The sequence below is a fragment of the Chanos chanos genome, chromosome 3 (assembly GCF_902362185.1).
Source record: "Chanos chanos chromosome 3, fChaCha1.1, whole genome shotgun sequence".
Lineage (NCBI taxonomy): Eukaryota > Metazoa > Chordata > Actinopteri > Gonorynchiformes > Chanidae > Chanos > Chanos chanos.
The window spans coordinates 50,617,621-50,636,322 of NC_044497.1; the positions used below are offsets into that span (position 1 = coordinate 50,617,621).

Genomic DNA, 18,702 nt, shown 5'->3' on the forward strand with positions numbered 1-18,702 from the left:
CATTCTGCACGACATTTAGCAGGCACTAAAACACACATGAATGTGCACACCAGATCCATTTGGGTGTAAAGCCAACACATAAGGCTCTGACTAGAGCATGCACAGTTCAAGCCAAAACCACAAAGTACCTGTGGTCAGAGTAAGGGAAAATGATTAGGGATATTTCCTTCATCTGCTGTGCCATTCTCACAGTTCATACACTGCTGTAACTGCAAAAGCGGAGTAGCATTCTCCTTCCCTTTGGGAACTTAAAAGGAGGCTGATCAAATTCATCCATTGCAAGAAAAACTCCTACACTAAATTGTCCCTATAATCCCTAACGTTCTCAATTCCTTTGACAATATCTGTCATATTCACTGAATAAATAGAATAGAAATCATTTTGTCAGGGCACCTAATAGGTTTCTCTTCTTTGGGAGAAATGTTTGGGATAAAAATTAACGTATGCATCCAGGCATGTCATACAGTGAGATAATTGTCAAGAGAGGTGCGGTTCTCTCCTGCTTTTACTGTTTATGTAACCTCACTAATAAACTGTTTATTTTTCCACTCGTGAACTGACAATGCACACATACATTCATATCAATGATTGAAAAACAAACAACTGCTCAGTTGAGAGAGGTTTTCTAAAAATAAATTAATGATAAATTAATAAAGGTATTTGGAAACATCTTCTCCTCAGTGAATGACTAATGTTGGTCAGATTCTTAAAAAGGAAAAAAAAAAGGGGGGGACATCTGATTGGTCAACATTATCTAAAGTGCTAAGCATGGCTTCACTGACTAAAAATAAACATACGATAAAATTTACAAATAAAACCAGGTGCAAAACAAAAGGGACTGCCTAATATACATTAGAAAATCGAATACTGTATTTGAGTTCAAAATAAAACAGCCTTGTTTCATGCTGCTGGGTTGTTACACAATATGTAATAACAACTCCTCATTCTTTAGTTAAGGGCAGTTTCTCTTAATGATGCCTTTTTGCTAAGTCGAGAGAGCCTGTGCTAATGTGGCAACATTCATCTACAGGTAAACTACTTCCCTTTTCTGATGAAAATATTCAATCAATGAGTACCTCTTCTCAAATGTTCAAATTCATTCAAATCAAACTGGAAATAAAGTGACATCAATTCAGATTCATAGTATGATTAAAGGGAATGTGACCTTGTGACATGTGGAGTGGGTAATATCTTTTGGAGGCAAGAAATGATTCTGAGGGTAAAATGGGTCACTATGAATACGAGTACTTGGTTATTCAGTCCAGCTCCGTGTAACCTGCCTCACACCCCACTGTCAGCTGACAATGTACTGACAGAGAAAAGCTTATCTTAGATCTATTTCAGGACTAGCATAGCTTTTATCGAGCACAGCTTTTTTTTAAAGAGGCGATATTGCAAACACGACCACCTGTGACCAGCCGGAGCCGAGCCATTGACTGGCTCAAACTGTGTGTGAGAGAACATTGAGAATTATTGATCGAACTGGACTGTTATAAGTGACTGCTAACAGTTCAGTGATATACTATGTGTTGTGATAAGAACTGGTCCCTGCAGGCGTCGCTAATGCTACGTGCCTGCCCGTGTGTTATGAGCGCGTGGTAAAATCTTCATTTATCCAGCAAAATACACCGCACCTGGTTGGCCAAGCCGGCCCGGTTTCAGTATGACCACAGTGCCCGAGGGTTAGGTCAAAGACAAGACACCTCAGGTCATCTGATCTGGACGCTCAGTGGCACATAAGGGATGGAAAGACGTGAAGAGAGATCCACACAGAGCAGAATGGATGTGGCTGAGTGGAATGTGGGAAATCCGCTGAGTTTGCAGTGCCGCGCTAGAACGACGTTTGAGATTTTTAGACGCAAAGCCCGGACTGCAGAGCGGTGAGACGCCGCTCGATACACTGCTTGCCTGCAGGGAGAAGTAAACAAGCCATCGTGAAGACATATGGCATACGGAATTTAAATAATCGTACGTTAAATGTGAAGGCTTTATAAATGTGTGGATTGGACCGGTTGAAGACCATGGTAACTCACACTTGCTGATGCTGAGAATGTCTGCCTGCTCTGTGAGAAGGAGGGACAGACCCTCCATCAACAGCAAGGCTTTATGGTAACGCTGCACTGACGCCTCACCCTGTCGGAACATCTCATCAAGAGCAGCAGCCTGCACCTGCAAAGTCAAGGAAAGGAATATTCCAATTAAACACACACACACACACACACACACACACACACACACACACACACAAACATTCAGATCTGAAGCACCATGAGATTGTTCTATCGATTCACATTTAAACACACAAATGCCCGTTTTAGCATTACGTCATCAACTTCTAAACGGATTGAGAAAATATTCTTTTAAATGTTCTTTTTAATTCTGTTGATAAAATCTACGGATTCTAAGATTCTGTTCACTTGACTGGCGCCAGCAGCATGACGAGAATGAGAATAAGTGGCCAGACAAAGAGACAGAGAAAGAAGACAGGGAAAAAGCATTGCCCATGTGCTAATTGCTTTCTCCTTACCATCTGTACAGTGTGACTGAAGAGCAGTCTCTCTGCAGTGATGGTGTTGATGTGGTCCATGAGGCGTTGTTTACGAGAGAAGAAATGCTCCAACCGGGCACTCAGGGAGCGGCACGATGTCACGCTGGACTTGTAAAGGTCGTTCAGTTTCCTAACCACTGTCCAACGGTCAAGAAAATACAATCCGTTATTGACTAAACGTTAAAATTTGCAATCAGAAAACGACACTAGCTATGGACGAAGGAGAGGCGTTTGGAGAATCGTTATGATTCCAAGCTTTAAATAAATGCTACAAGTGGTTCTTTACCTTGTTTAACAGTGGTGGAAGGATAGAGCTTCCCCTGTTTGATGCCTTCCATAGCTGTGGTCAGAGCAGATGACAGGAGTTCTGCAGCCTTCATGTACAACACCAATTGTTCTGCATGACTGCAATGCACAAACAGCATATCTCCCATTATATATTTTTTCATTTTTACTTCACCATTATGCCAACTCTGCATAACAACTTCTCTTACTTTTGAACAATGGGGAGCAGATGTTACAAAAACCCCCAAAAACAAAACAAAACAAAACATCAGTTTGTGTAAATTCTCTTAAGTGGGGAGTTGTTGATCTGATTAGCACTTGTGTTGAATCTAAGTCGAGTTCCTGACCTCCACTCTCGACTCAGTGAGCTGATTTGGTCGGCCACCAGGCTCTGCTGCTGGAGCAGGCAGGTGGAGGCGGTGTTGTCGTGGTCAGCCTCTCCACCTCTGGCTCCCGCCACCTCCGTCATGCAGCGCACAAACTCCAGTGTGAAACGCAGCCTACGTAGGATTTCTGTATGCTCTTGCTACGGCGGGAAAAGGGAACGAGTTTCAGACTGACAGGTAAAAAACGCCCACACGTATACACATACGATAAAACCTTCACCGTCTCTACTGACTTACAACAAATACACGAGAACGTGCAATGACTAGACACATAAACTGTGTACATTAACGTACAAATACGCAAAAACAGAGTAACAGAACGTTACGAGAGGTCAGACAAGACAATGGCTCACACAAACTCCTTCAAAAAATGCAAATCCTAACCTCCATGAGCGTCTCCTCCGGCAGCTCCGGGGCCTCAAAAGTGACTGCTCCCCCCAGGCTGGCTGGACTAAAGCCATAGCGTGGACTCGAAGGGCCCTCGCAGCCATCCACGCAAATGCCTGCCTGGGCATAACGGCTTGTGTAGGAGCCCACCGGGCTGATAGAGCTTGAGGAGCCTGCAAAAGGAGAGGCGAGTGGGATTAGGGTCAGGACATCACAGGTAGCTGAAGAGAATCATCTACATGCAAAACAATGCAGGAGCCGCTCCATTGACCAACCGGCGTAATTTAAGTCAACGAATTATTAACTTTGTTGCACCTACAACGGGGTTTCGACGGAAAATTCACCTGAGAACTTCCTTGAGCGAGAGGTCTGCGGTGGTGTGCAACCACTGGGTGGAGAACCCACTGTGAACACCACCCGTGCTGGACTGCCCGAGCCTACTACCATGGCTCCACCAGGTGGCGCTACAAAGCACAGAAGAGAGTCGTGGTGGTTAGAGAGAGAAATGGTTTATTAGCACTGTAAAAGGGCAGAAGAATCACGAAATAACCTTATCGGTTTGGCTATCGATTGTAGATCTGATGTTGATCAAAGTCTCCCTATCGTAGGTGATCATCACGTTCAAAATTATAGTGCTCTTGCATAAAATATTGTGAATAAATTAACAAAAAAGTTCAATTTAAGATAGAGCTCAGAGAACGACAGCCATCTTGACGGCACGTTACCATGCGTTGAACAGTTTTCCGTAAAGCTACCTCATAAAAAAATCACAAATCATACCCAACGGATAAGAAGTGAACTTTCTGTACATTTGCAAGCCTTAAAATGTCCTACTTGATTTGACAATTACTTCACTCTATGAGCTGACATCAGACTGTGGAAAAATCCCTTCATATAGTCTGATTTGCTATCATGCTGTGCTCCACTTTCAAAGGAAGAAAGTACTCTTTCTTACTAAATAAAGCACCAATAATCCTAACTGACCCATTTAGATAACTAATCAACAGATAATGAGACCTTTGAATATTTTCAGTCATAAAATCTGCTACTGTTTTGACAACGCAACAAGTTCAATAAAATAAAAAGAACATTCATGACAGTTATCTAAGTTTTTATGAACTGTGAAAGACCAACTTATTGAGCAATAGTGGAGCCCATAGAACTTTTCTTCCTTTCACGTTAAGTTAACAATACAAGATGTGGAAGAACATACATGACTACTAGAGCAGAGTGTTTAAGTTCTCGCTGCTGACACTGTGTCCTTTGACACTAAAACCAAACAGGAACAGACGGTGTGTGAATGAGAGCGGTCACCTGTGATATCTATGGCTCTGTCGGCGTTAAGGTTCTCCATGCTCCCTCTGTCTCCCAGCTGACCCCCGAATGCTGCCATCAGCAACATGTCCGACAGGCGACCAGCGCTCTGGGACCTGGGTGGAGAGGTGGTGAGAAAACACATCAAAGCGAAAGGTTAAAGGTTAAAGGTTAAAAGAGGCACATATAAAAACACGGGAAGATAAAGAATGTGAAAAGTAGGGGGGGGGGGACGACTCTGATATTTCAGTTTAAGCTCAATTTCAGCGATTTGGTTGTTTTCGGTACCTCTTACTGCCTATTTCTATACTAGAGTAATACACGACTTCTTTTCTTCACAGAATGTTTACCTTCCAAAGCCCTTGCTTTCTTCTGCTGCTAGAGTGGCACAGTGGTCAGGCTGGAAGCCGGAGGGCAGCCCTGGGTCACCCTGAACCGCTCTGCTAGCGGATGATGGAAGAGCCATGCCTTGCTGCGTAAAGAAGGTGACCATATTTGGGGAGCTGGGGGGCTTGGGAAACTCGAAGGGGGGCATGGCCTGGTGGATAAACGAAAGACGTGATCAGAATCCATTCAATCGTACCACGTTCAGACAACAGAGAAGCACACGGACGGTTTTCAAGACCAGGACGGGACAAACATTCTAAATTCGACTCAAAGCCGTGAAACCTCAGGATACAAGAGACGTTTTCCTCTTCGCATAAAGAGGCATGTTCGTTCACACAGATGAAGGGGAGATAAACGCTCACCCTTGAGGGTGATCCCAGTATGGTGGGTAAGGGGCTACGCTGCATGAGCTCGCTGAGTCGAGGGGAGGAGTGAAGAGGCCTCAGAGCCATCATGCCACTCTGGGGGGCCACCACAGGATCCGAGTGCTGCTTCCTGATCTTCTGCTTGCAGCCACTTGCAGCCTCCAGCAGACATGGAGCACTGTGGAGCCTGGTACCCATGCCCTGTTGCTGAGGTCTTGATCTTACCTCAGGAGTCTGGAGAGCTAGTGCACACAGGAGAGAGGGTAAGGATGAGTAACGGTCGAAAATAGAACGAATCAGCGTAAAACGTTCATCTAAGAGGATGCAGCGGTACAGACCAACTCAACGCATCAGAGTCCAGAGGGACGGAAAAAGAAAAAGAAATCTTGCGTTACCTCCAATCCGAGACCCCGGCCGAGCTGTCTCCACGTTCAGCATACCAGACTGGCCTGGCAGCTCAGGAATAGTGCCCACTGTGGAGGGAAAGACAAGAAAAAAAAGATTTTTTCTTCTTCAGAAAAACAGATGCTGAGAATTAAGATATTACTGAAACAATTTCCTGGTCAAAATCGAGAGGAAATGGAATTTTATGTCTGTACAAAAACGAACCTAAAATAAAATGAAAAAAAGAGAGAAAAACTGTCATTCCACTACTAAATGATTAAATGCCCTGGAGATGTAGTGGCACTGTCGGTTAGTACGGCACGGCTGGATCCTGCTTACCTTGCGGTGAAAGCTGAAAGGGTTTGCTCCCACCTCCAGAAAGCCTGCGAGAGGTGAGGGCGGGTCCAAGGCCTGCTGAGTAAGGGGGCGAAGGTCCAGTCCTCCCAAATCCAAGAGAGCTGCCACTGCTGCACCGCCGTACTGGTGGTGCCGCTCTGCGGTACGGAGAACCAACAGTAAAGCCTGAACTACATAACAAAACACTTGAGTGGATGATAAAGTGGACGAATGAATGGAGGGAGGGTGGTAGTGGGGAAGACAGTGTGTCAGGCACTGCACGGTGAATAGAGCATAGAGTAGGACTTATCCAGGGACACTGTGTCTTTGTGTGTTAGAGACAGAAAACTGGAGGAAGAAAGGGAGAATGAGGCATGTGTTGGAGTGTCTGCGTACGCACTAACCTTGGAGAGCTATCCTGACTGGGAGAGTTGAGGTTGTGCTCTATACGCTGGTAGTTGTGAATCTGTGTGGGGACTGGAATGGGTACTGACTGACCATAGTTGCCATAGTTACTAGCAGAGAACTCACTGGGCCTGCTGAGAGTGTGAGGAAAAATAAAGAAAACAAAAGGAAGAAGGGGGGAGACAGAGAGAGAGAGAGGGAGAGAGAAGAGAGAAAGAGGGGCAAAGAAAACGAGGAACAGATATTACTTTGTTTTTTCAGTGTCCGATAAACAAATACTATCAAGATTATATTCAAAGGCAACTGGCATGCAACATGTTGAAGAAATTCAAACTGATACTGAATACAGAGTGATAGAAACAGAGATAGTTCTGTTTTTCTTCTAACAGATACTGAGTCATGGTGATATTGATTCATTAAGAAGAAATAAAAAAAATATGGGATCTGATTCTCTCCATTAAATCTTCATTTTATGTCAAAAAGGAAAGACGTGATGTTTAAGGAAGACAGTATGAAGTGATCAAGTCCAGCTCCCCTCTAAGTGACTGATAGAGATGTGCTATTTTCAGACAAATGCTTAATATGCACTTACCCTACAGTACCAGGAGAGCCGCTGTAGGATGGTGAACGTGGGGGGGTCTTGCCTTGACCTCCCAAACCACCAGAGGCCAAGAGAGAGCTCCTGCCAAAGAAAACAGAAAGAACACAAGATTACCAGAGTTCTCTTCATGGAATATGAAATTTAGTTGATCCACTGTCAGACATACTTTTACATCACAGCAAGACATAAAACAAGCTGGTGTTAAATAAATTAAAAGCAAAAGAAGATTTAGATGAAAAAAAAAAAGTAGAGAATGGTCATATAGCACGCCCCATAAACGGATCTGGATGTAGTTTTGTTATACTGGAATAGAGGGAACTTTAATGATTTAACTGGTGTTCCTATCATGTGTAAGACACAGAAGCTACACTTTTATCCGTGGGTGGATCAACTCTCGAGTGCTTACCCACTATACATCAGACTGTCCTGCAGCACCTTCCCTGTAGGCATGTCACACGTGAGCTCAGCTACACACACACACACACACACACACACAGACACACAGACACACACACACACACAGACGCACACACACAGACGCACACACACACACACACACACACACACACACACACACACACACAGACAATCAGACAGACGTTAAGAGTTAAAGAATAAAGTTCTCAAAATTTGCATGAACAGACCATAATTATTCTGAAATAAGTCTACTGGTTTTGGAGAAGTGCTCAGTGTTGTGAATATGAAACTGACTGGTGGGAAAATGAGCTGGGACCATAACGAAATCGTCTGTGTCACATGACGAGTTCTTGCTGCTGCCGCCGCCACCCCCCGAATCCTTCAGCAGGTAGCCAGGAGAATCCTGGGTCGGTGACGCAATGGCTTTAGCACGGAGCTGCTGGATTTCAGCAAGCGATTGCTGCAAGAAGAGAAAGCAAAAGGAAAGTGATCATGAGAGTGTTTATTTTTCTTTCTTGAACCAGTCGCAATGAAGAAATTGTATTCAGTACAGTACAAATAATAAAGTGTCCTGACATATCACTTTTTGAAAAGGGAGTTTCTCGACTTCTAATCAGAGAGAATTCTAAAAATACTGGAACCATGTCAATAATGGCACATCAACAGACCTACTTCAGGCTTTGCCAAATGGAGCTATAAACTGTTAAGCAATAACTGTTAAGCAATAACTGTGAAAATGTCTTTGTGTTTGTTGAGGTAGCTGGTCCTTATCAGAGAGTTTTCCCACAATGCCACTGATAGTCTCTAGACCACATTTATGATTTATCAGTGCAGCTGAGACAGAGTGACCTGAGAATCACACCACCAACAAACAGCTTAAAAAAACCTACCACCTGCAGTAAGGAAAGGCTCCATAAACCCATCCTCAGTCATTCCTTTATGCATCCACGCAGTACACACACACACACACAAACACACACGCACGCACGCACACGCACACGTACACACGCACACACGCACACACGCACTTACCGGAGGTGAGGCCAGGTGTGAAGTTGAGGAGCTACTGCATGAGCTTGCAGAAGCTGAGCTGGGAAAACACGTTAAGGTCACTGGAGCTGCTGTGAACACACACACACACACACACACACAGAGAGAGGGGGGGGGAGAGAGAGAGAGAGAGAGAGAGAGAGAGAGAGAGAGAGAGAGAGAGAGAAGAGAGAGAGAGCCATAGTTATTCTCCTCAATAAACAAGAACAAAGAACTGCTCAATTCATCATTCTAAAAGACAAGCACGGTGAGGAAAATCAACTGATAATTCCTCCTCAATTTTCTAATGACTGAGCAGACTGGACAGGATAATAATCAGAAACTTTAATCAAAATTAATGAACATAAATTGCATAAAAGGTTGATAAGACTCAATTTGATCATTCAGAGAGGAAGAGTAAAGCCCCACATTTATAACGATATAGAGAGATATACACAGGGCCAGCCGTGTCACTTACACTTTTTCATGGACGAGCTTGCTTCAAGAAACGGGTGTCTGAAAAATTCATCTGAAATGGGAGGAAGTGTAAGAGAGTAAAAAACAGCTCTAATGAACAGCTAATGTGTAACATAGCTGACTGTCACTGTGTGAACTTAGGCCAGGCTCTTACTACAGCACAACAGTCTACAGAGCATTAAGGTAGCGTAAGGAAGTTCAGAGCACAGTGAAGGTACATTCCCGAAAAGCAGATACTGACCAAAGTCCATCCGATCCTTGTGATTGCGCTGCAAAAGGCCCAACAACAAGTGTCTCAGGTAGCTTGAGGTCTCTCTGGGGATGCTTAGAGGTGAGAAAGAGAGAGTGAGAGAGAGAGAGAGAGAGAGAGTGAGAGTATCCGACAGTTAAAAAGAGTTCAAATGAGGCAGAGGGGAAGTGGGTGAGAGGGACACAGTGAGAGAGTAAAACACAGGAAAAATAAATCATGGGGGGGGATTCTTATTCAGTTGGGAATTGGATGTGATTGATCTGATTTCTAAAACACACAAACAGCATTAGATTAAAGACCATAGAGCACTCACTTCGGGCTGAGACTTTTGTTTTTTTCATAAAACAGTCGAAGATCCTGAGGACTACTGGCCTAATGACAGAACAGAAAAAAATTAGATGGGGAGTTTAAGAAAACAAGGCAATAAAAAAAAACAAAACAAAGCGAATGAGATTTCAAATATAAGACATGTTCAGTCGGTTAAAATCGAATGGGTAAGATTATTGGGCATGGGGAAATTAAACTAAAATATTATGCGCCGAAAGCAAAATCATTCTGTCAGTGTCAGAAGCACCAAAAGTTGCTATTACATAAAGACATGATGTTGCATTTAAAAACAGAAAAAGCTTTGTTCATCTCCATCTGCAGACAGTCATCTCTCTCATGCAAGGCAATGTGAAGCTACGCTTTGTTTGTCATGTTTTACGCTACGAATTGCATGGGCTGACCCGTGATTTAGAGCATACACACTGACAATAAACCCTTTTGTGTTGCATATAAACAGTAAACACATGTGAATAGGTAGGTAAAAACAAAACAACAACAACAAAACCAACATCAGTCAGGGCTGCTTGTTTTATGTGGAGTTTGAGTTATTTAAGCATATTTATTATTGTGTTTGTTTGACTTTGCGGGAGGTCTATGCAATTGCGTGCTCATGGTCTGAGAACAAATTATTTTCAGTTACATACGCTGCAGGGACAGAGTGGTCTTAAGATCTCAGCAAGTCTTTTTAACAGCACAGCGGTGTGTATGCCTTGAGCAAGTCCCAGGCTAGCAATTTTAAGTTTGTTTGCATGGACCCAAAATGGCTTCATGAAAAATGCAAAAAGTAGAAAAAAAAAATTCTTCCTTTTTATGTGAGTTATAGTAGAGAGTGTATAGTACTGTATTTTGCTTGACTGCAAGCTCTTATTGCCTTGTTATTACTACGGTAATAACTCAGCATAATGCATACCTGAAATGGAGCCTTCCCTGTCAGACACTGGAACACAATGGTTCCTATGCTCCACAGGTCAGCCTTGGCATCATAATTCAGGGACATGATAACTTCAGGGGCCTGGTGAGAGGAGAAGGGGGCTTTTCAGTTTTGTTCTGTACACAAACGGTCTTGTGGAAATCTTGCATTGAATCAGTAAAATGTGTTGTACACTTAAACCTAAAGGGACTCACCATGTACATGGGAGATCCACATAGTGTGGCAGCCATCATATTGTTCTGGAGGTACCGTGCAAAGCCAAAGTCAGCTAAAGAGAGCAAGAGAGAGAGAGAAAGAGTGAGAGAGAGAGAGAGAGAGAGAGAGTGAGAGAGAGAGAGAAGTGGGGAGGGAGGAGAAGAGAGATAAGATACTGACAACAACTGTGATGAACGAACAACAGTGCATACACTGGAACGGACAACACCCCCTAGCTGATCTCAATGTTTCTGATGGAAAGATAAATTATGCAGGCCAATACATAAGCACACACACTGTTTTTCTAAGTGTCTTTTTTAAAATGTCCTCACAGAGAGGGCAGTGGCCTGTATATCAGTAAACTACCAATTAAAATTAAGTTTGGGGGGGAAGAAAAATTTCCAACATTCAAGGCAAAGTCAGGTCACAGAATACACAATGCAATACAGAATGAATCATCAGGAAAGCCGGTGCAATGTTTTACGACCTAAAACTATTCAAACACAACAATTCTCCAGAAGTAACCAATGTTTAACACCCTCACATCTGATTCTTTTTTTTTTTTTTCCCCTCGGCTAAATTTCAAAGCCCTGGAGAACAGCATATTTGTCTGAAGAGTGTGTGATTTGGCAGATTTATCTAAAGAACGTGTGATTTGGCAGGTTTGTCTGAAGAGTGTGCCATTCAAAGCCGTCAGCCTTAAGTGTGTATTAAGCGTGCGGAAACGCATTCACAATTGGGTCGGACGGCCGGCCCTTTGCCTTCCGTCAACACACCTATCTTGATGCAGGTGTTGTTGGAGTGGGACTTGCGGCCAGCGGGATAGGACAGAAGGATGTTCTGGGGTTTGAGATCTCTGTGAATGATGCCTTTGGCCTGCAGGACCCTCATGGCTCCCGCTATCTGCTGGAGGAACACTCGGATAGTGTCCTCGCTCAGGGTGCCCTTAGCTGGGGAGGGAAACAACAGGGTGTGACACACAAGCCAACCACACACTTCATGTAAATCACTAGCATTCCAGCATTTAGTCCTCATAATATAATGTGAACTAATCTGACTGTCAAACCTATGCAAATTTTTGGCAGCGCTCTTCAACTGTTTCTTAGACTTGAATACAGGAACCTAACCTTCTAAACTTTGAAAACTAGATTATCGTGTTCTGCTCATGAGCTGACTGAGGAATGCTGAATAGAAAGCTTGGCCCCATATCCTCATAAAAAAAAAAAAAAACATGCCTCATTCCCTTGAACGCCAGAGTAAACTTCCTCAGACCTCTGTCTCTAAATAAAACAAACCGCTCTGTGCTAACTTCCTGTGCCGAGCATTGTCGACTAGACACACACACACACACCCTCCATGTTAAAGCGTACTATTCATAATCATACACCTATAAACTCCTCAGGATCACACATTTTCAAGAATATGACAAATTTCAACTCAGGCGTATGAGCACTTTACTCAAACAGATCTGAGTAAGTCTGTTTCTAAAAGTTCATAACAGAATACTTCTAACCATGCTCAGGGCACTTGAGGCTTAGATTATTTTATGCTCATGGTCTGAAAACAAATCATTTTTTTGGTTACACAAGCTTCGGGGACAGCCCTTAAATATTTATTAAGATTCCCACAACATTTTTAAAAATTAAATTAAAAGAACATGGCAGCATACGTGCCTTAAGCTATTTTAAGATTCAACTACAAACAAGTTTGTTTGTATCTACTCAAAGGTCCTACAACAGGGATTCTTGCATAAATGCAGGAAGTGGAGAGGGAAAATTAACCAAAACTTTGTTGCTTTGATCCACCAACTTACAGTGCAGGTAGTCTGCCAGGTCTCCTCCATTGCAATACTGGAGATGAGGGGGAAAAAAAAAACAATGAGAGAGTGTATGGGTGAACAATCAAACAATGACAATAGGCTTAAGTCTGCATGACCATCAGGGCTTTAGAAAAAGAAAACTACGCGACAATTTCCCATCTGAAGGGTGAGTGGGTTAGTGGATAGGCCTGGGGCATTGAGATGCATATCAGTCGAGATCACTGCCTTTGTGCAGACTTGCATAAGCCTTCCTGGAGTCATTTCCTTTTTTCTACATCTGAAGTGTCTGTGTAACAAGAACCGATAAGCTAAACTGCTGTGAATATATCGGGTCTGCACTGATGTCTCATGCTTACTGAGACGCTAAAAACACACCAGGTGGTCTTCACCGAAGAAGTCTAAATCTGCTCTTCATGTTTCTGATATGTAGCTTTAACACAGTTCATTTAATCACTACGCATTTCAAACTCTGGACTTTTTTTTTTCTCCAATGGTGCTCACATCCTAAGTCTTGGCTCACGGTCATTACCAAAGACAAGCTGGATCAGTTTAAGAATAAGATACTAGGCCTATGAAAACAAACTTCATGAAAAAACAAAATCCAATTACAGATCTTACCTCCATCACCAAGTAAACAGAGCTTGCTGTTTCCTAGAAAGAGGCAGGTACAATAATATTTCAAATGATTGCATTCATTTGACAATTTTAAAAAGTCACTGTTATGTCAAAAAAAAAGAAAAAAAAAGTGTGTTTCGCGTCCTAAAATGGGCCAGGTTGTTGACTGCCTGAATGTTAAATTTATCAGAACTGATGGTGACATGTTTAAATGAATTAGCGATCAAGTGTGCAGAGGGATTTGTTTAAAAACATATTTGTTTGGATACGTAGTGCTGCTGGAATGGTGGAGTGTTGAGTAAATGCTGCAGAAGCTGACTCACATATGGCCTGTGTGTCCACATGGTAACAGAAGGGTTAACACTAATCCTATTGGGTGTCATCACGTTAACCATCTAATAATGGTAACTAGGCTATAAAACACACTATCCAAATTAGACAGTCTTCCACACATAAGCTTAAGGCAGCTCTTTTAAGTGATGACTGCATAATGTAAGGACAACTTTGACCCCTACACAACATGTTAATAATTAACCAACTGATACAACATAAACTACCAAATGGGAGATGATCGTGTTTTGACATGTTAAACTGTGCCCAGAGTTTTTAACAAGAAAGCAGACAAACAGATGTTTTGTACAAATGTCTAAATAATAAATCTATCGCTTCAGAGTAAAACTTCAAAGCTTCAAAACCACATTCAAAATAACGATGCCGTTTTAAAGCAGGGAATACTGTTTATTTAAACAATTATTGAAAAGACAGAAAACTAAAAGCACAACTGGCTAGTTTAAGTCTGATACCAGCCTTGTTTTTACAGCCTTTCCCACTACCTCCTGACATTTTCAGTTTACATACACAAGGCTGTGGCATAAGTCTCTTGAAAACATGTCAGTGCGGCCCACTTGAAAACATCCTTTTTATCATTCCACACCAGTCGACCTCCCTCTCTACGTGCAGCCAATCAGCTGAGCAGCACTGGCTGATCCCAGAGCAAGAGACTGCTGACTCAGCATTGCTGAAGTTTTCTTTTTGCTGGGCTGGAGATAGCAACCAGCCAGAAAGCAGCCAACCAGCCAGCCAGCCAGACAGACAGCCAACCATCTGGCTTCAATGGTTGTTTGGCCACATAAACCATTCTTGTGTTAATGGTACGTGCCCAAGTGCATATTAGCAATCCATGTGATTACCACATACAGCCTTCGAGCTGAACAAAGCAAGAGCAATGATAACTGAGCCTTCTATGGTAAACATGGGGGTGAGAAACTTCATCTAATTGAAGCAGCATGACTGTAAAGCTCAGCTCTCCAATTTCTTGAAACCATCTGCTATTCCACTGTATGTGTAGAACAGACCACTAAAATAGCCCAAAGAGATTCAGAACTAGTATTATATTGCAAGCCCACACAATGTCATATATCAAAAGCCTCTTCTATGCCATTTAGAGAATGGGGTCTATAAATTTAAGATGTTTCTGAATCTTCAAATACTTATAATATGAAGGTGAATAGTTATTAATATATAGTACATATAAATGAGTTGTCACACAGCGCCATTTTTCTCTCTATGTATAGCAGACAAAGAATCTTCATTCATTTTTAATTCATGAAGCGTAAAACTATACAATTTCTATATTTGGAACACGTTTCGACAAGTATCTCCTTCAGAATCGAGAAGGCAGTGAGGACACATGAGTGATGCTATTTACACAAACAGCATTTACTGGACAAAGTCAAATATCGGCACTTAAATCGGCACACTGCCACATCTAGCGCTCTTTCTAGGCATTATCGTTGACTTCTTACATATAAGAGAAAACAAACAGGCTACAGAGGTCTCTGAAACTCACTCAGAGGGATCACACACAGATATGACTCTTTTTTTTCTGGCCTAGCGCTCAGAATTGTTCTTGGTTGGACGGTTACCCAGAACTTGACTCACTTGGCATTGTGCACCACGTTCACATGTGGCAGAGAGCCAAGCAGGTCTTGGACTGCAGCAAACCTTACATGTGAAATGCGCAGCTCCTCGAACGGTCTTTCAGGAATGATTCCAATGAAGGTGAGAGCAAATCAACAAAACTAATCGTGCTGCACTTTGATTTATTACATTACATTGCAAATTTTTGGCAGCACAACAGATTAAAAGCTGGTTTGACAGATAATTAGATGAATGTAGGCCATTACGAAAAAAGAATGAAGAACACACTAGAGAAAATGATGCAGTCTACCAGCTGGCGACATGCACTTCCCGAGGACAATGTGTCTGAGCTGAAAAGTCAGCAGAAACATGGAAAGTCAGCGGCAATGTATGTAAACAACCAACAACTTTAATATCTAAGCGTAACAACAACTCAACCTGTGGGTGAAAATGCAAGCAACAAATATTTGTGATATCAGACAGTTCACCTCAAACTGATCTTAAACGCAGCGTGTTAAACTATCTTGGCGAACAGGTTTGGGCAACATTCAATAATGCTGCAAAATACGCATACATCGGTAACGCTGTACTCATACCGTAAGGTGTGCAGCATACAGATTAGGTGTGTTAAGAGGAGTGGCTTTTTTTGACAAGGAGTAAGTGATCTTGAAATTCCTTCTATAAATACCACACAAATACACAAACAGAGGACCATTGGTTTATGTACGTTTGTTAAAAAAAACTACCATACCCATAAATCCGTGCATAAGACTGTTCTGTAAACCAACCAGTGAGTGCACATGGCATGTCAACATAAAACACGTGATGGACTTTAGCCAATGCAAGACAAGCTTGCAGCTTGTTACGGTTTTCGTGAGGTCTAATAACCTAAATATTTTACAGGATGATACTTAGCCTCATTTGGGCCCATATACACTTATTTAACACGAAAAAGAGGTTATGAAAATAAATGTTGAATGAGGAATGAATACGTAGTAGGCTTTTAGACATGATACATTTGACCCCAGAGAAATATTTAACGATACTGAGGCATTCACCTTTTAGTCTACAAGATAAGCATCCTCTGTGTAAGACAGAGTTAACATACCTGGAAATCATGCAATGCAACGATGTTTTCATGCTTCAGTTCCTTTAGAGAAAGACACAAACAATGTTATCTAGGCTCACACACACACACACACACAACAAAATATCTTTAGTGTGACAGAAATGTGGGAAATCATACCTTCAATATTTTAATTTCTTTCCCTAGAAGTGTCTGAGATTTTGCCAAGTTTTTCTTGTTGATGCATTTCACAGCTACTTCCCATTCGTGTTTCTGTTGACAAAACACGATACTGAGTAACTCATTTTGTACGTTCAAAATTATATTTCATTTTGGTCACAGCATCAAATACTTAGTTTCGGGGCATGTTTTGACATGTCCTCATCCATACTAACCAGACAGGGTTAGTAAAATACAACGGACTTTTCATCTCATTAACACATAAAAAAGCATAGTGTGCACCGCCAGGGCATAACTTCAAATATCTCGATGTTCCACAACGTACAGAATTTATGCATTTATTATGCCCCAACCCCCAACCACAAAGGCTCTACCGGAAATAAAGATGTGTATATTCTGTCACATAGATGTAAAGCAAATCATGGACATTAAGCATTACTACAGAGCATCCAACGTGCCAATGTGCTTCTAAGAAAACGTACCGTGTGCATTAAATGTTAGAATCTTAACCACAACGCATGCAAAAGAACAGCAGCCCGGGCCTGTTTTAAGGTGGCTCGTTACACTCTTGACAGTGACACAGTAGCAGAGAAGACGTGAGCAACTCAGAGTAGACAATAACTAAAGGAAAAAATAAAGGAACGAGCCCATACTAAACTGTTAAAATGTACCAACGATGTGTTAAACGAGTTACCATATTCAGAAATAATTGTCTCACCTCTCTGTGTCTGCCTTTGAAGACCACTGCAAAGGCACCATGCCCTATGAGATCCTTCCTGCTGAACTCGAATTTTCCAACTGTCTCCATCGTCCTACAGCTTCAAATATGTATATATTATTTTTCCGAAAAATAACAAGCAAAAGTGACTCGACGGATTCCTCGGTCTGATACCCCCTTCTCCTCTGTATTGACAAGGCAGCTGGAAAGTTCACCCCCTCTTTCGCGTGCCATGAGCTGCCTTTCTGAAGAAAAATATTCCTCTCTTCTCATGGTAGCTTGTGGATGGAGAGGAGCCACTCTCCTTTTTATTTATTGAGTTCCTCCATGTTTTATGTGGTCCCGATGGCTCAGCGTTTACAGCCTATTACAGTGAGGTTAAAAATATCGCGAAATACCACCTTAAAACACGAACGCTGGTTTTGTTTGTATACATCTGATTTTGTCAGCTCAAAGGATCACCGTATAACAGCGAAGTCTGATCCAGCCGGTTTTAACATCTGCTATTTCTCCAAGAGTCATACAACTAAGTTCCTACAATATCCTAATTTGTTTACTCACGTCAAAAGGACTCGTTTGTGGGTCTTAACAAAGACCTGAATTCTGTCGAGCCCTGCAACGTTGCGCATGCGTGCACCATCTCCTCATTTGCTGAATTTTGACGTCAAGGGAAGTCTGTCACGACAAAACCAATGGCATAAATCCTAACTGTGCCATACTGTATGACCTACTGTACCAATTAAAAGGCAAAAACGAAACAAATAACACTCTAACATAATGTAAGAAGATTTAGATATGAACTGTAAATTGACCTTTTTCTGCTGAGAAAATGATTACGAATGACAGTACTTCAAAATGAATAACAATAACAACAATCTAAACTGCTGCGATTGCTGTAAACAGTAAACAGTCTCACTACCGACACCATGCGGTACATATGACGAGTAAATGCAGAGGGGAATGGTAGGACGAAGACGACAAGAGACGGCAAATTATAGTTCTGCGTCCACCTCTGATAATAACATACGCAGCAAATTAATGTACAAGGAAAGAAGTACTCCACTCAAAGACTATATATCAAATCTAATTCATTTGTATGTCTCAGCACCTAGAGTTTGCCGTGGTAAAACAATGAAAACAGAATTTTGAAGCAACGAATATGGGACCTCTTAACGACACAGTCAGAAGTATTAAATTTTCATTGAAGTGAATAATAGACGAACATGATCTTCAGCGTGGATTAGCCCAGAACTGATACATACCCAGTATAAAAAGAAATGTATAATAAGATGTAATATAATGTAATATGGAAAGTAGTGTACACTGAGAGTAGTCAGTTGTGCATAAAATGGAAGACCTC

General features: G+C 42.0%; 1 protein-coding gene across 1 annotated transcript; it reads right to left on the bottom strand.

The window, feature by feature from the left end:
* Positions 1-1,554: 1,554 nt before the first annotated feature.
* Positions 1,555-17,528, bottom strand: ulk1b (unc-51 like autophagy activating kinase 1). Its single transcript, XM_030768411.1, has 28 exons — positions 17,343-17,528; positions 16,625-16,717; positions 16,487-16,528; positions 13,462-13,494; positions 12,838-12,874; positions 11,801-11,974; positions 11,024-11,097; positions 10,809-10,910; positions 9,885-9,943; positions 9,563-9,645; positions 9,323-9,373; positions 8,848-8,936; positions 8,110-8,275; positions 7,805-7,865; positions 7,390-7,479; positions 6,797-6,931; positions 6,396-6,550; positions 6,068-6,145; positions 5,670-5,914; positions 5,271-5,458; positions 4,921-5,036; positions 3,951-4,070; positions 3,604-3,779; positions 3,181-3,359; positions 2,835-2,953; positions 2,528-2,685; positions 2,034-2,169; positions 1,555-1,908 (listed from the first exon to the last, which is right to left on the bottom strand). Exons 1-28 carry the CDS (start codon positions 17,430-17,432, stop codon positions 1,853-1,855), a joined length of 3,105 nt encoding a protein of 1,034 aa, XP_030624271.1. The 5' UTR covers positions 17,433-17,528; the 3' UTR covers positions 1,555-1,852.
* Positions 17,529-18,702: the final 1,174 nt, after the last annotated feature.